This window comes from Oncorhynchus clarkii, chromosome 20, assembly GCF_045791955.1.
Source record: "Oncorhynchus clarkii lewisi isolate Uvic-CL-2024 chromosome 20, UVic_Ocla_1.0, whole genome shotgun sequence".
NCBI classification, from domain to species: domain Eukaryota; kingdom Metazoa; phylum Chordata; class Actinopteri; order Salmoniformes; family Salmonidae; genus Oncorhynchus; species Oncorhynchus clarkii.
In genome coordinates, this window is record NC_092166.1 from 32,814,343 (window position 1) to 32,829,584 (window position 15,242).

A 15,242-nucleotide genomic window follows, 5' to 3' on the forward strand; every position below is an offset into this window, starting at 1 on the left:
ATTACTTGTAAGATACAGTTGAAGTTGGGAGTTTACATACAGTCTTAGCCAAAAGTTTTGAGAAAAACACAAATATACATTTTTACAAAGTCTGCTGCCTCAGTTTGTATGATGGAAATTTGCACATACTCCAGAATGTTATGAAGAGTGATCAGATGAATTGCAATTCATTGCAAAGTCCCTCTTTGCCAAGCAAATGAACTGAATCCCCCCAAAACATTTCCACTGCATTTCAGCCCTGCCACAAAAGGACCAGTGGACATCATGTGAGTGATTATCTCGTTAACACAGGTGTGAGTGTTGATGAGGACAAGGCTGGAGATCACTCTGTCATGCTGATTGTGTTTGAATAACAGACTGGAAGCTTCAAAAGGAGGGTGGTGCTTGGAATCATTGTTCTTCCTCTGTCAACCATGGTTACCTGCAAGGAAGCATGTGCCGTCATCATTGCTTTGCACAAAAAGGGCTTCACAGGCATGGATATTGCTGCCAGTAAGATTGCACCTAAATCAACCATTATCAGATCATCAAGAACTTCAAGGAGAGCGGTTCAATTGTTGTGAAGAATGCTTCAGGGCACCCAAAAAAGTCCAGAAAGCGCCAGGACCGTCTCCTAAAGTTGATTCAGCTGCGGGATCGGGGCACCACCAGTACAGAGCTTGCTCAGGAATGGCAGCAGGCAGGTGTGAGTGCATCTGCACGCACAGTGGGGCGAAAACTTTTGGAGAATGGCCTGGTGTCAAGAAGGGCAGCAAAGAAGCCACTTCTCTCCAGGAAAACATCAGGGACAGACTGATATTCTGCAAAAGGTACAGGATTTGGATTGCTGAGGACTGGGGTAAAGTCATTTTCTCTGACCAATCCCCTTTCCGATTGTTTTGGGCATCCGGAAAAAAGCTTGTCCGGAGAAGACAAGGTGAGCACTACCATCAGTCCTGTGTCATGCCAACAGTAAAGCATCCTGAGACCATTCATGTGTGGGGTTGCTTCTCAGCCAAGGGAGTGGGCTCACTCACAATTTTGCCTAAGAACACAGCCATGAATAAAGAATGGTACCAACACATCCTTCGAGAGCAACTTCTCCCAACCAACCAGGAACAGTTTGGTGATGAACAATGCCTTTTCCAGCATGATGGAGCACCTTGCCATAAGGAAGAAACATCAATATTTTGGGTCCATGGCCAGGAAACTCCCCAGACCGTAATCCCATTGAGAACTTGTGGTCAATCCTCAAGAAACGGGTAGAAAAACAAAACCCCACAAATTCTGACAAACTGCAAGCATTGATTATGCAAGAATGGGCTGCCATCAGTCAGGATGTGGCCCAGAAGTTAATTGACAGCATGCTAGGGCAGATTGCAGAGGTCTTGAAAAAGAAGGGTCAACACTGCAAATATTGACTCTTTGCATCAACTTCATGTAATTGTCAATAAAAGCCTTTGACACTTATGAAATGCTTGTAATTATACTTAATAATTACATAGTAACATCTGACAAAAATATCTAAAGACACTGAAGCAGCAAACTTTGTGGAAATGAATATGTGTCATTCTCAAAACTTTTTGCCATGACTGTACACCTTAACCAAATACATTTAAACTCAGTTTTTCACAATTCCTAACATTTAATCCTAGTAAAAGTTCCGTCTTAGGTCAGTTAGGATCCCCACTTTATTTTATGAATGTGAAATGTCAGAATAATAGTAGAGAGAATTATTTAGTTCAGCTTGTATTTCTTTCATCACATTCCCAGTGGGTCAGAAATTTACATACTCAATTAATATTTGGTAGCATAGCCTTTAAATTGCTTAACTTGGGTCAAACGTTTCGGGTAGCCTTCCACAATAAGTTGGGTGAATTTTGACCCATTCCTCCTGACAAGAGCTGGTGTAACTGAGTCAGGTTTGTAGACCTCAGTTCTTCCCACAAATTTTCTATGGAATTGAGGTCAGGGCTTTGTGAAGGTCACTCCAATACCTCAACTTTGTTTTCCTTAAGCCATTTCGCCACAACTTTGGAAGTATGTTTGGGGTCATTGTCCATTTGGAAGACCCATTTGCCACCAAGCTTTAACTTCCTGACTGATGTCTTGAGATGTTGCTTCAATATATCCACATAATTTTCCTTTCTCATGATGCCATCTATTTTGTGAAGTGCATCAGTCCCTCCTGCAGCAAAGCACCCCCACACCATGATGCTGCCATCCCCGTGCTTCACGGTTGGGATGGTGTTCTCTGGCTTGCAAGCTTCCCCCTTTTTCCTCCAAACATAAAGATGGTCATTATGGCCAAACAGTTCTATTTTTGTATCATCAGACCAGAGGACATTTCTCCAAAGAGTACGATCTTTGTCCCCATGTGCAGTTCCAAACCGTAGTCTGGCTTTTTTATGGTGGTTTTGGAGCAGTGGCTTCTTCCTTGCTGAGCAGCCTTTCAGGTTGTCGAAATAGGACTCGTTTTACTGTGGATATAGATACTTTTGTACCTATTTCCTCCAGCATCTTCTCAAGTTCCTTTGCTGTTGTTCTGGGATTGATTTGCACTTTTCGCACCGAAGTCTAGGAGACAGAACGCATCTCCTTCCTGAGCAGTATGACAGCTGTGTGGTCCCATGGTGTTTAAACTTGCGTACTATTGTTTGTACAGATGAACGTGGTACCTTCAGGTGTTTGGAAATTGCTCCCAAGGATGAACCAAACTTATGCAGGTCTTGGCTGATTTCTTTAGATTTTCCCAGCTATTTAAAGGCACAGTCAACTTAGTGTATGTGAACTTCTGACCCATTGGAATTGTGATAGTATATTATAAATGAAATAATTTGTCTGTTAACAATTGTTGGAAAAATTACTTGTGTCATGCACCAAGTAGATGTCCTAACCGACTTGTCAAACTAGTTTGTTAACAAGAAATTTGTGGAGCGGTTGAAAAACAAGTTTTTATGACTCCAACCTAAGTGTATGTAAACTTCCGACTTCCAACTGCACTGTTGGAACTAGAAGCACAAGCATTTCGCTACACTCGCATTAACATCTGCTAACCATGTGACCAATTTGATTCAATTTGTAAAATGATAAAGCCCTATTGTGCATCAGTGACACCTTGTGGATCTCCAATATTACTGAATATTTTCTTTCTGCTGCATAGTAATAATGACTATGTTACTTGGAACATGTAATGGTTGTAACAGCAACAAAAAAAAGGATTCCATTTTACAATGATAACCTAAAAGAAAGTTATACTGATATAAGTACTCTTGCAGAAAACAAGTGCAAAAGGTTTTTCAAACTTATTTTTTATTTATTTGTACATTCACCACTTACAGGGGTAAACCAAAAAACAATAAAGTATTCTTTAATAATGATTAAAAACAATATTAAACCGCTTGTGTGTATTAATACGCACCCCTTTTCCAGCCTGCGTTGACCGGGGGGGGGGGGGGGGGGGGCAAAGGATGGACAGAAAGAAGCGTATAGAAGAATCTAATCTCTTGCAGAGAATATAGTCTCTCATCTTTCAAACTAAACAAAGAGAACTTTGCGCAACACCGTCAGTCCTCCACAGGAATCAAGGTGGAGGACGGCAGACTGACTGGGACAGCACGCAGCCATGACAAAGCACCCCACAGAAACCAGTTGTGGAATACACAACCCAGGGGAAGGAGAAAAACCGCTGTGTGTGTATGCATAGAACTCTACATAGAGCACTTACTCTTCAGATATGCACGGGGGGGAAAAGAGTTGGTTGCCAATCTGCCAAGAATATTTAAAAAACTAATAAGAATATACTTAGGCAAAATTAACACATATAAAATCTAAACTTTCAGACTGAAGCAAGACAGACTGCAGTCTGGGGGAAACACTGCTCAAACCATGGTCCCAGTGTGTGTGTGTGTGCGCATGTGTGTGTGTATATATATATATATATATATATATATGTATGTGTGTCAGTGTGTGTGTGTTGGTCCTCTGTAGGGTCTTAGTTCTAACAAAGTACATGTAGTGATGGGGAATGGGGGGTTATTTTAAGACAGTTTCAGCCACACCAATTCCCTCTAGCGTCGTCTGTCACGAGGTGGAGGATCACTGCGGCTGCGAGAGCGTCTGCCCACCCCTGCACTGTTGCCCCCTGGTCTGCGGTGGCTGCTTTCTCTGTGTTTGTCACCCTCTCTGTCTCGGTCCCTGTCTTTGCCCCTTTCCCTGTCTCGCTCTCTGTCCCTGTCCCCCTCGCCTCTTTCGCCAGATGCTTTTATCCTTTCTTTGCGCTCTTCCTCCCTTTTCTTCTCCTCCTCCTCTTGCTGCTCCTTCCTCCTCTTCTCCCGCTCCTTCCTCCTCTCTTGTCGAGCTACTTCCCTCTGTGTAAACTGGCCACAAAGAGACAGAACAAGGGAGGATGTTAAGAGTGGATTGTGAACCATTTAAAATCAACACTTTCAACAAAACGTAAGGAAGGATATGTGGACCCCATATCACCAATAAGAAATCTTGTTCAGATAGTTGAGTTTTGTGTATATATATCTGACCTGCTCTTCTGTGAGGGGGAGCCAGTATATACAAGGGGCTGCTTTGGTTTTATTGAACAGGTCATCCAGCAGTTTGGCAGGGGCTTCCTCTGCAGCTTTCTCTGGAGACACAACACAAAAAAGTGTAAACGTACAGTTGACCCGACAGGGCACAGCTCTAAAGCACCATCACCACCCTTCACCTTTCTTGTCCGTCTTCCTCTCCTTGCGCTTCCTCTCTCTGGAGCGCGATCGTCTGGGGCCCGCATCCTCTCCAGGTTTTCCGGGACCAAAGTCCCGGACCTTGTCCCTGTCCCACTCCCTCTCCGCCCGGGTCCTCTCCCTGCGCTCCATCTCACGCTCTCGCTCTGCCCACTGGTCACGCTCGGGCAGGAGAGGGGGCAGGGCCGCCCCCCGACCTCGGCCAGGCACCGATGAAGCCCCCCGCTCCTCCTCTCCAGCCCCCCCAGGGGGTAGCAAGCCTCTGTGGAAGTCAAGCTACAAACACACACACACACACACACACGAGGGGGAAGGTTACCATAAGGAACATCATAAGCACTCAAATATTAGAGAACTGGGGAATGATATGCATCATCACATAGGGCGGAACTACAAGGGACAAGTTAGTCTCACCTCCTCTTGCTGACTGAAGTCCACACAGAGGAACTTGGGGTTGCTCTGAGGCCATTTCACCCCATGTAGTGCTGCACGAGTGGCCACTGCCTCCTCTGCACTGGAGTACTGAAAGAAGAGGGAGAGCAAGAACGGACATCCATTAGGAACATTGAGGCTTGCCTTAGATAAGACACAGAAAATAGGAAACTGTAGGAGGAGTTCTGAGCTGCATCTAAAATGACACCCTACAGTCAAGTGCACCAGCTTTGACCAGAGCCTCCTATGGCTGGTTAAAAGTAGTGCACTATACGGGGAATAGGATGTCAGTTGAGACGCAGATCTGTATTCAGGACAACGGCCAGCAGACAGAGACGTACGGTGACGTAGCAGTGAGATTTGATCTTGTCGATCCAGAAGCCGTCCTCCAGCACGGTGCCAGTCCTGCTGAGCAGCTCCTTCAGCTGACCCAGTGTGAACGGCCGAACCAGGTTGGACAGGTGGACGATGTTGGACACTTTGCCTCGTGGAGGAGAGGGCTGCTTGGCCGTGCGGACAGGGTCGTCTATGGTGATGGACACGCCAGACTTCTGCTGGCTGATGGAGCGACGGATCAGGGTGTCACTTGGGGTCACTGAACAGATGAGACCAGAGAGATGCATCAACCTGATAACTCACAACATATCAAAAGGCTAGAATCTAGCCCAGGGTTATCAGAGGTTTTGAGAAATCTCACAAGATAATTAAGTTGATCTTTAAATTTGGATCCATCTATCACCTGTGCTCATCTCCATGTCATGGATGGGGGGAGAGGGGGATTGTGTCTCCATGGAGTCTCTCTGGAATGAGTCGTCCATCTTCTCCTCTCTGTCGCTTTTAACCTCCACTCCATCCTCTCTGTCCTCCATGTTCTCACTCCTCTTGGACTCCTTCGGTCCATTCTCCTGGGTCTCGGACAGGACCACCTAGATACAGTACATTGGAAGTGGGTGGGGTAGAGGAGGCGGCACACAGATGTTTTAAGACATTCACAATGTAATACGTTTGGGTCAATTACGAGTGTTAGCCGTTATAGTAAATCTTACTTTAACGCACCTTTATAAATGACTGCCGCAAAACCAATTTCCAGTAATACATTATTACTTCTTGAATCAAGATAAATGTACAGTCCACAAAACAGGCGAAGTAGAACCCTGACCTGTGTGACCGTGCGTCTGATCTTGAAGTCTTGCTCGCCCTGCTCCCTGTCCTCCTCTCCCCCAGAGAGGTGAGCTTCCTCTGGGTGCAGATCCACCACCGCCTCCTGTCCTGGACTCAGCCTGATGTCTGGGATCAGAGACTGGGCAGCGCAATCAATATATTACAGATGGGAGAAGGAGAGAAGCTTCAAGACTCAACAGATAGTAAAAAGTTAGGTTAGTATTCATTATCATGCTGTGTTTGGATAGAATTCATTGTCATGCTGTGTTTGGATAGATGGTTTGTAATATGTACAACAGTATATTTTGCAGTGTAGTGACGATGATACTGTACCTTCAGAGAGTCTGTGGTGATGCTGATGGATGGTTTCTTGGCTGTGACCGCAGTGCTGGAACCCCACCTCCTCTTCCTCCCGGGGCCGGCCCCAGACTCTGCCTCGCCCTCTGCACTGACGACACCTGGAGAGGCCTTGCTGCCTGGAAGACAAAGGATGATTGCACAACTGGCCAAACGCGAACATAAGCACCTCATCTATAATTGTCTCTCACCCACACGCACAGGCCAACTCAACTAAAAACGACGTCTACCTACTGAGCCGAAGAAAACAAAGTATACTCACTGCTCAGGGAGATCCTACGGGCTGTGAATGCCTTTGGCGTCAGACTCTGAAACAAAAATAAATAAAACACACCCAGAAGTACAGGGGAAAGGTGAGAGGCAGAGATGGAGAGGTGCATAAACAGATTAGAGGGAAGACAGGATAAGAGAGAAAGTGTGGGTGAACAAGGGAAGAAAAACTAGATGAGAGAGACTGCTACTCCAGTCTAGGTCACTTTCCATCCCAACATATTAGTCAAACAATGAATAGCACCAGTAATATTGAATCTCAATATATGGCTCTCAATAGCACACTGCAGTGAGCAGACAGCGGGTAACATCTTTGCTTGGTCTCAAAACAGTGTGCATGGCTTTAAGATATGCAGTAATATTAATGACTGGGGCCCAAATGTCAGTTTATGTTTGGTGTAGAAAGATGTTCAGGGATGGAGCCACAGTCTCTATCACACATACAGAAGGACAGATAGTAGCCCGATGACAATACTGCAGTTTAAATTCCTTAGAATTAAATAGCTCACATTTTATTTCCCTTTTATAACAACTACGTGGCTGCCAGGATTACTGGGCCATAAAGCAAGACTATAATATTGGGTGGTTTACAACAATATTCATTCAAAAACATCAGTAGCCATAAATATGTAAACTAAATCATTTGACATCTATGTCAGAGTCAATTCCCCCATTTTAGGCTAAAAGGAGGGAGTCGACTGAAACTATACATTTTCTAAATATTGTGTATTTCTTTGTAGAAAATAACATTGAGAAAAGTACTACTTATTCCCTGGTACCACTGACACCTGATCCTTACTGGGTTGGATATGGCCCAATCTCGACTGCATGTACTGTATCTAGGCAACAAGGGTCCAATCAAAGGTGGTTGTGAAGTTTGGGTGGAAATCTGACAGCTGGTTGGCAGGATGGGCTCTGTAGATCAGTGGGGGTGGGACTTGAGTGGCTTTTGGAAACGTATTGGGGTCAAGTCCTTAGCGCTTAAGCATCAGTCTTTCAGATCTTTGTCATGCTTTTCTGTTGGGATACTGCCTGGCTGAGGTTTAATGGAGATGGGATAGTCAATGTTGAACAAGAGTAACTCCAAAAACTAGCAGGGGCATAGTTCAGCAGACAGTCTGTTGGGTGCTAGGTAGTAGCAGAAAAAAAGGGACCCAATTGGCAAATACCTTTTCCAGCCAACAATCAGATGTTTGGTAGTGAGTCCAAAGAAATGCTGAAGACCATTGAGAAAGGTATCAAAATGTCCGAGATCATGACTTTGAAAAACAGCCACGAAGAGAAGACCCAAGCTGTCCTCACGACTCATCAGGTTCATTTGGATCTCATTCTGAATAGGTGGAGAACACCCAAAATGTCCTTTCTCAGAGAAACCGTTTAGTCCAGAAAAAAGAATTGACCAGTTAAAACAGTCCACGCAAGTCCATTGAGCAGCACATTCATCTGTAGGTGGTGAGAAGAAAAATGTACTGCAGCAACCCCGTTGGAAGCCATCCACAGGCATGTCATCGAAGGATTTGAAACAGTCTTACTGAGTGTCGACCTCACCTCCCCTCAGACCCGTTGTGAAGTGAGGTTGTATGTGGCCATACAGGTGGTGTATGAGCCAGTCGCTGGTGTTAGAGACGAGATCAGTCATCCTAAACCCTCAGCCCATTAGTCCAATCAAGTGCCATCTCCGTGGCAACATGGCCTTTGTTGCCACAGTTGTCCCACTGCAGTGCAGAATCAGGGGCCTATGTGTGGGATACCCAGGGCTCTTGGGGACATTGGAACAGGTGCAGCAGTAGTAGTGGCAGAAGTAGTATGCAGGTACCATTAGGGGCAATGGAAGAGGCATGAGCACCTTTATAACAAAGCAATCAATGGGGTTTTAAACATCAGCCACAGTAAGCATCTCCCCTGCTGCTTCTGTCTGAGACAGCATCAGCAAAGGGTCAAAAACACAGCTAAAATGGTTTAGTTTTTTACTAGCTCATCAAACCTCTTAAAAAAGGGTCAGGTTAACCAAACCAGTAAGTAAATATTACAAATAACAGATTGTTACTTTTCATTTAGAAATGTTTGAAATGTGCTTCTTATTTCTTATCAGTAAGCATTTTCAGGACCTAAAAGCACTTCATTGTCTACAATGATATGGGGTATAAAGCAAAATTGAAACGAGAGACATCATTAACGGGAGAAGATGGAGCACGGATGTGCCCAATATCACAACCTAAAAACTAGGACCAAAAACACCCCATTTCTAATTCCTAACTAAAGTGTTTAGGTTTGATGGCTGACAACTGGAGGGAGGTCGCCTCACAGGTTGGCCAGTGACAGTCCAAGCCCGGAGCACACCCCTCTTTAGAGAGCCATGGTACAGTTAGGATGTCCCAGTGTTCCTCCGTGGCCTTACCTCCTCACTGCTCTCAGGAGCCCGCTCAGGCTCAGCCATGGCAGCCTCCTTCACCTCCCTATAGAGAGAATGAAAGAAATGAAGAAGAGGAGTGATGGAGAGATAGAAGGATGAAGAGACAGGAGGATAAAGAGGGGGTAAAGTGTGGTTCTGGTTAGTTGCAAAAAGGTTTTCAGAACAATGGGGTCCAAAAATATGCAACATGGAGGGATTTCAGACTCGAGTTACACGAGGCCGTAAATTTAACTTTATTCCCCGTTTATGCACTTCTCTCTAGCATGTTGACCTTGAACTTAAGCGTGAGGAAAAGCCGGTACCAACAAGATACAAGTTTGGGGTGGAGATCAAAGAAATGGAGGTGTCTACAGATAAGCAGTATCCTGACCTCGACTTACAGTACCAGTCAAAAGTTTGGTCACACCTACTCATTCAAGGGTTTCTTTATTTGTACTATTTTCTACATTATAGAATAATAGTGAAGACATCAATACTATGAAATATCGCATACAGAATCATGTAGTAACCAAAATCATCATATATTTTATATTTGAGATTCTTCAAACAGCCACCCTTTGACTTGACAGCTTTGCACACTCTTGACATTCTCTCAACCAGCGTCATGATAGTCACCTGGAATGCATTTCAATTAACAGGTGTGCCTTGTTAAAATTTCATTTGTGGAATTTCTTTCCTTCTTAACCTCTCTAGGGTATGTGAGACACTAGCGTCCCACCTGGCAACATCCAGTGAGATTGCAGAGCTCCAAATTCAAATACAGAAATACTCATTAAAATAATTCAGAAAAGATACAACTATTTTACATAGGTTTAAAGATTAATTTCCTGTGAATCCAACCACGGTGTCAGATTTCAAAAATGCTTTACGGCGAAAGCATATCTTACAATTATTTGAGAACATAGCCCAGCAGACAAATCATTACAAACAGTAACTAGCCAAGTAGAAGAGTTACACAAGTCAGAAATAAAGATACAATTAATCACTTACCTTTGATGATTTTCATATGGTTGCACTCAGAAGACATTAATTTATTCAATAAATGTTCCTTTTGTTCGATAAAGTCTCTTTATATCCAAAAACCTCTGTTTTGTTTGCACGTTTTCTTCAGTAATCCACAGGCTCAAATGCAGTCACAGGCAGACAAAAAATCCAAATAGTATCCGTAAAGTTTGTAGAAACATATCAAACGATGTTCATAATCAAACCTCAGCTTGTTTTTAGCCTAAATAATCAATAATATTTCAACCGGACTATAACGTTGTCAATATAATCAATACTCATTCAGACTGCTCTTACTCCCTCATTTTTCAGAATACAAGCCTGAAACAATTTCTAAAGACTGTTGACAGCTAGTGGAAGGCATAGGAACTGCAATTTGAGTCCTAAGTCAATGGATACTCTAATGACATTGAATAGAAAACTACACAAAAAAAATCCTGTTTCCTGAATGGATTTCTCTCAGGTTTTCGCTTGCCAAATCAGTTCTGTTATACTCACATACACTATTTTAACAGTTTTGGAAACTTGAGTGTTTTCTATCCAAATCTACCAATTATATGCATATCCTATCTTCTGGGCCTGAGTAGAAGGCAGTTTAATTTGGGCACGCTTTTCATTCAAAATTCCAAATGCTGGCCCCTACCCTAGAGAAGTTAATGCTTTCGAGCGAATCAGTTGTGTTGTCACAAGGTAGGGGTGGTATACAGGAGATAGCCCTATTTGGTAAAAGACCAAGTCCATGTTATGGCAAGAACAGCTCAATTAAGCAAAGAGAAACGACAGTCCATCATTACATTGAGACATGTAGGTCAGTCAATACGGGAAATTAGGAACTTTCAAAGTTTCTTAAAGTGCAGTCGCAAAAACCATCAAGCGCTATGATGAAACTAGCTCTCATGAGGCCCACCACAGGAAAGGAAGACCCAGAGTTACCTCTGCTGCAGAGGATAAGATCATTAGAGTTAACAGCACCTCAGATTGCAGCCCAAACAAATGCTTCAGAGTTCAAGCAAGACATCTCAACAACTATACAGAGGAGACTGTGAATCAGGCCTTCGTGGTCAAATTGCTGCAAAGAAACCCCTACTAAAGGACACCAATAAGAAGAAGAGACTTGCTTGGGCCAAGAAATATGAGCAATGGACATCAGACTGGTGAAAATCTGTACTTTGGTCCAAATTTGAGATTTTTGGTTCCAACCGCTGTGCCTTTGTGAGAAGCAGAGTAGGTGAATGGATGATCTCCACATGTGTGGTTCCCACCATGAAGCATGGAGGTGGTGGTGTGTTGGTGCTTTGCTGGTGACACTGTCAGTGATTTATTTAGAATTCAAGGCACATTTAACCAGCATGGCTACCACAGCATTTTGCAGCGATACGCCATCCCATCTGGTTTGTACTTAGTGGGACTATAATTTGTGTTTCAACAGGACAATGACCCAACACACCTCCAGGCTATGTAAGGGCTATTTGACCATGAAGAAGAGTGATGGAGTGCTGCATCAGATGACCTGGCCTCCACAATCACACGACCTCAACCCAATTGAGATGGTTTGGGATGAGTTGGACTGCAGAGTGAAGGAAAAGCAGCCAACAAGTGCTCAGCATGTGTGGGAACTCCTTCAAGACTGTTGGAAAAGCATTACTCATGAAGCTGGTTGAGAATGCCAAGTGTGCAAAGCTGTCGAGGCAAATGGTGGCTACATTGAAGAATCTCAAATATACTTTGCCTAACACTTTTTTGATGATTCCATATACATGTTATTTTTCAGGTTTGATGTCTTCACTATTATTCTACAATGTAGAAAAGAAAACTCTTTTGAAGACTGCTACTGTATACACAGCAATAGTTGAATATGATGGCATTGACTAGAACACAGCATATACATGAAATGAGTAAAACAGAATGAAAACATGAATAAAGTGACCAGTGATTCCATGTCTATGTACATAGGGCAGCAGCCTCTAAGTCGCAGGGGCGCCGGGTGGTAGCCAGCTAGTGATAGTGACTACATTCAGGGCAGGGTACTGGGTGGAGGCTGGCTAGTGATGGCTATTTAACAGTCTGATGGCCTTGAGAAAGAAGCTGTTTTTCAGTTTCTCGGTCCCAGCATTGATGCACCTGTACTGACCTCGCCTTCTGAATGGTAGCCAAGTGAACAGGCCATGGCACGGGTGGTTGATGTACTTGATGATCTTTTGGGTCTTCCTGTGACATCGGGTGTTGTAAGTGTCCTGGAGGGCAAGCAGTGTGTACCCGGTAATGCGTTGGGCAGACCTCACCACCCTCTGGGGAGCCCTGCGGTTGCGGGCGGTGCAGTTGCAGGCTGTAATACAGTCCGACAGGATGCTCTCAATGGTGCATCTGCAAAGGTTTGTGAGGGTCTTATGGGCCAAGCTGAATTTCTTCAGCCTCCTCACCACACTGTCTGTGTGGGTGGACAATTTCAGATTGTCAGTGTTGTGTACGCCAAGGAACTTGAAGCTTTTCACGTTCTCCACTGCGCCCCATCGATGTGGACGTGCTCCCTTAGCCGTCTCCTGACGTCCACAATCATCTCCTTCATTTTGTTGACGTCGAGGAAGAGTTTATTTTCTTGGCACCACTCCGCCAGGGCCCTCACCTCCTCCTCCCTGTAGGCTGTCTCGTCATTGTTGGTAATCAGGCTTACTATTATGTCGTCTGCAAACGTCATGATTGAGTTGGAGGTGTGTGTGTCGAGGATCAGCAGCCCATCAGGAGGTCCTGGATCCAGCAGCAGAGGGTTAAGACCCAGGGCCCCAAGCTTTTGGATGAGCTTGGAGGGTACGATGGTGTTGAAGGCTGAGCTATTGGCAATGAACAGCATTCTTCCACAGGCATTCCTCATCCAGATGGGATAGGGCAGTGTGCAGTGTGATTGCATCGTCTGTGGATCTATATGCAAATTTAAGTGGGTCTAGGGTGTTAGGTAAGTTGGAGGTGACATGATCCTTAAATTAGCCTCTCAAAGTACTTCATGATGACAGAAGAGTGCTACGGAGCAAGTCATTTAGTTCGGTTACCTTTGCTTTCTTGGGTACAGGAACAATGGTGGACATCTTGAAGTAAGTGGGGACAGCAGGCTGGGATAGGGAGAGATTGAATAGGTCCGTAAACACTCCAGCCCAGTGGTCTGCGCATACTCTGAGGAAGCGGCTAGGGAGGCCGTCTGGGCCGGAAGCCTTGCGAGGGTCATCTTGCTTAAATGTCTTACTCACGTCAGCCAAGGAGAACGACAGCCCACAGTCCCCGGGAGCTGCCCACAACAGTGGCACTGTGTTATCCTTAAAGCGGGTGAAGGTGTTAAGCTTGTCTGGGAGCAAAACATCAGCGACGTAGCTGGTTATGCTTTGTAATTTGTGATTGTCTGAAGTCCGTGCCACACAAGTCTCGTGTCTAAGCCGTTGAATTGCAACTCAACTTTGTCTCTGTAGTGACGTTTTGCCTGTTTGATTCACTTACGGAGGGCATAAATGCACTGTTTGTATTCAACCATATTCCCAGTCTCTTTGCTGTGGTTAAATGCGGTGGTTCGTGCTTTCCGTTTTGTGCGAATGCTACCATCTATCCACGGTTTTTGTTTTGGGTAGGTTTTAATAGTCACAGTGGGAACAACATCCCCTATATAGTGCCCTTGGAAAAATATTCAGTCACTGAGTTCTTCAGTATGGGCCATTCTATAGCCAATGTTTGTCTATGGAGATTGCATGGCTGCATGCTCAATCTTATACACCTATCAGCAACGTGTGTGGCTGAAATAACCAAATCTACTAATTTGATGGGGTGTCCACATACATTTAGCCATGTAGTGTATATCTGACCATTTTATAAATATTATAATTGCGTAAGAAAAAAATGCTCTCCCCGGCATCCCAAGATGAATGAATGGTTTTGACCGCTAAAGCTCCACTGCTTTGATTGGTGTAACACTTAATTTGCTCCATGGCTCAGGCAGCCAAGTGGATACAAGGCTGTTTGGCTCATCGCAGTCACAAAAATACATTTGCAACGGTTTCTGCTAAAGAATGCCATGCTGGTGGGTGGTAACATTAAAATAAAACCAGCTCTGAAACTAAATGTAGGCTGACATTTTTTCATGTCATATCATAGGAAAAGACACCACATTCACACAAAGTAGACAGTTTGGGTGTCACTTCAAGCCCAAATATACTTTGACTAAAACTATTATTTATTGACTTAAAACCTTTGTGCAACATCATGGGTAAGCTCAGGCCATTGTCTTGCAGCTCGAAAAAGTGGATTTCTAAAGGTGTGGGCATTTATTAAAACATGTAAAAAAGGAACAGATTTCCTAAGTCTGAATCAGGCCCTATGGGAATAGGATATACAAGCAATATGATAGTGTCCTGCTCATACATAAGGGCATGCCTAACAGGGTGATCCATACAGATTGGTGTAGCAGAGAAGAGAGGTGCAACATTAGCAGCAATTTATACATGACAAAGTAAGGCACGAATCTCTTATTTGCACATTTGCTTTTTGAGCATTAATTTCCATGACAACAAAACTCAAAGATAAAATAGACCTATGTTTTGTGCTAAATCAAATCCCAAAACGTATTCTATTAGAATGTAATCATGATTATTATCATGTTAAAAAAATGAATTTGATATGAAATGAGGTAGGCTTTCAAAATAGTCAACACCTGTATGCTTGTGATTGCCATTCGTGCATTATCTATTTACAATTCATGCAGATTCTGCGGTCACTTTTTTGTTGTATGAATGGAAAAGAAAAGCAGGGCATTTCGGGAATATACTACTCAAGTGCAATCCCCTTTCACTTGGTTGATTCATTCTGTCAAGGAGCGGCACAGAACAATGAGAGCGGTGACCGAATGCCCCCCA

At 44.0% G+C, this 15,242-nt stretch overlaps 1 protein-coding gene across 1 annotated transcript in view; it reads right to left on the bottom strand.

Moving 5' to 3' along the window:
• Window positions 1–3,269: 3,269 nt before the first annotated feature.
• The window catches only part of LOC139376260 (apoptotic chromatin condensation inducer in the nucleus-like), a 31,600-nt gene continuing 19,627 nt past the window's right edge, over window positions 3,270–15,242 (bottom strand). Inside the window, exons 8-17 of the mRNA XM_071118602.1 lie at window positions 9,337–9,394; window positions 6,931–6,976; window positions 6,645–6,787; window positions 6,310–6,450; window positions 5,890–6,076; window positions 5,492–5,745; window positions 5,133–5,240; window positions 4,700–4,994; window positions 4,518–4,618; window positions 3,270–4,358 (exon numbers count right to left, since the gene is read on the bottom strand). Of these exons, the coding sequence (XP_070974703.1) occupies window positions 4,050–4,358; window positions 4,518–4,618; window positions 4,700–4,994; window positions 5,133–5,240; window positions 5,492–5,745; window positions 5,890–6,076; window positions 6,310–6,450; window positions 6,645–6,787; window positions 6,931–6,976; window positions 9,337–9,394 (1,642 nt within the window). The 3' untranslated portion in view covers window positions 3,270–4,049. The remainder of the gene's footprint in view (window positions 4,359–4,517; window positions 4,619–4,699; window positions 4,995–5,132; window positions 5,241–5,491; window positions 5,746–5,889; window positions 6,077–6,309; window positions 6,451–6,644; window positions 6,788–6,930; window positions 6,977–9,336; window positions 9,395–15,242) is intronic.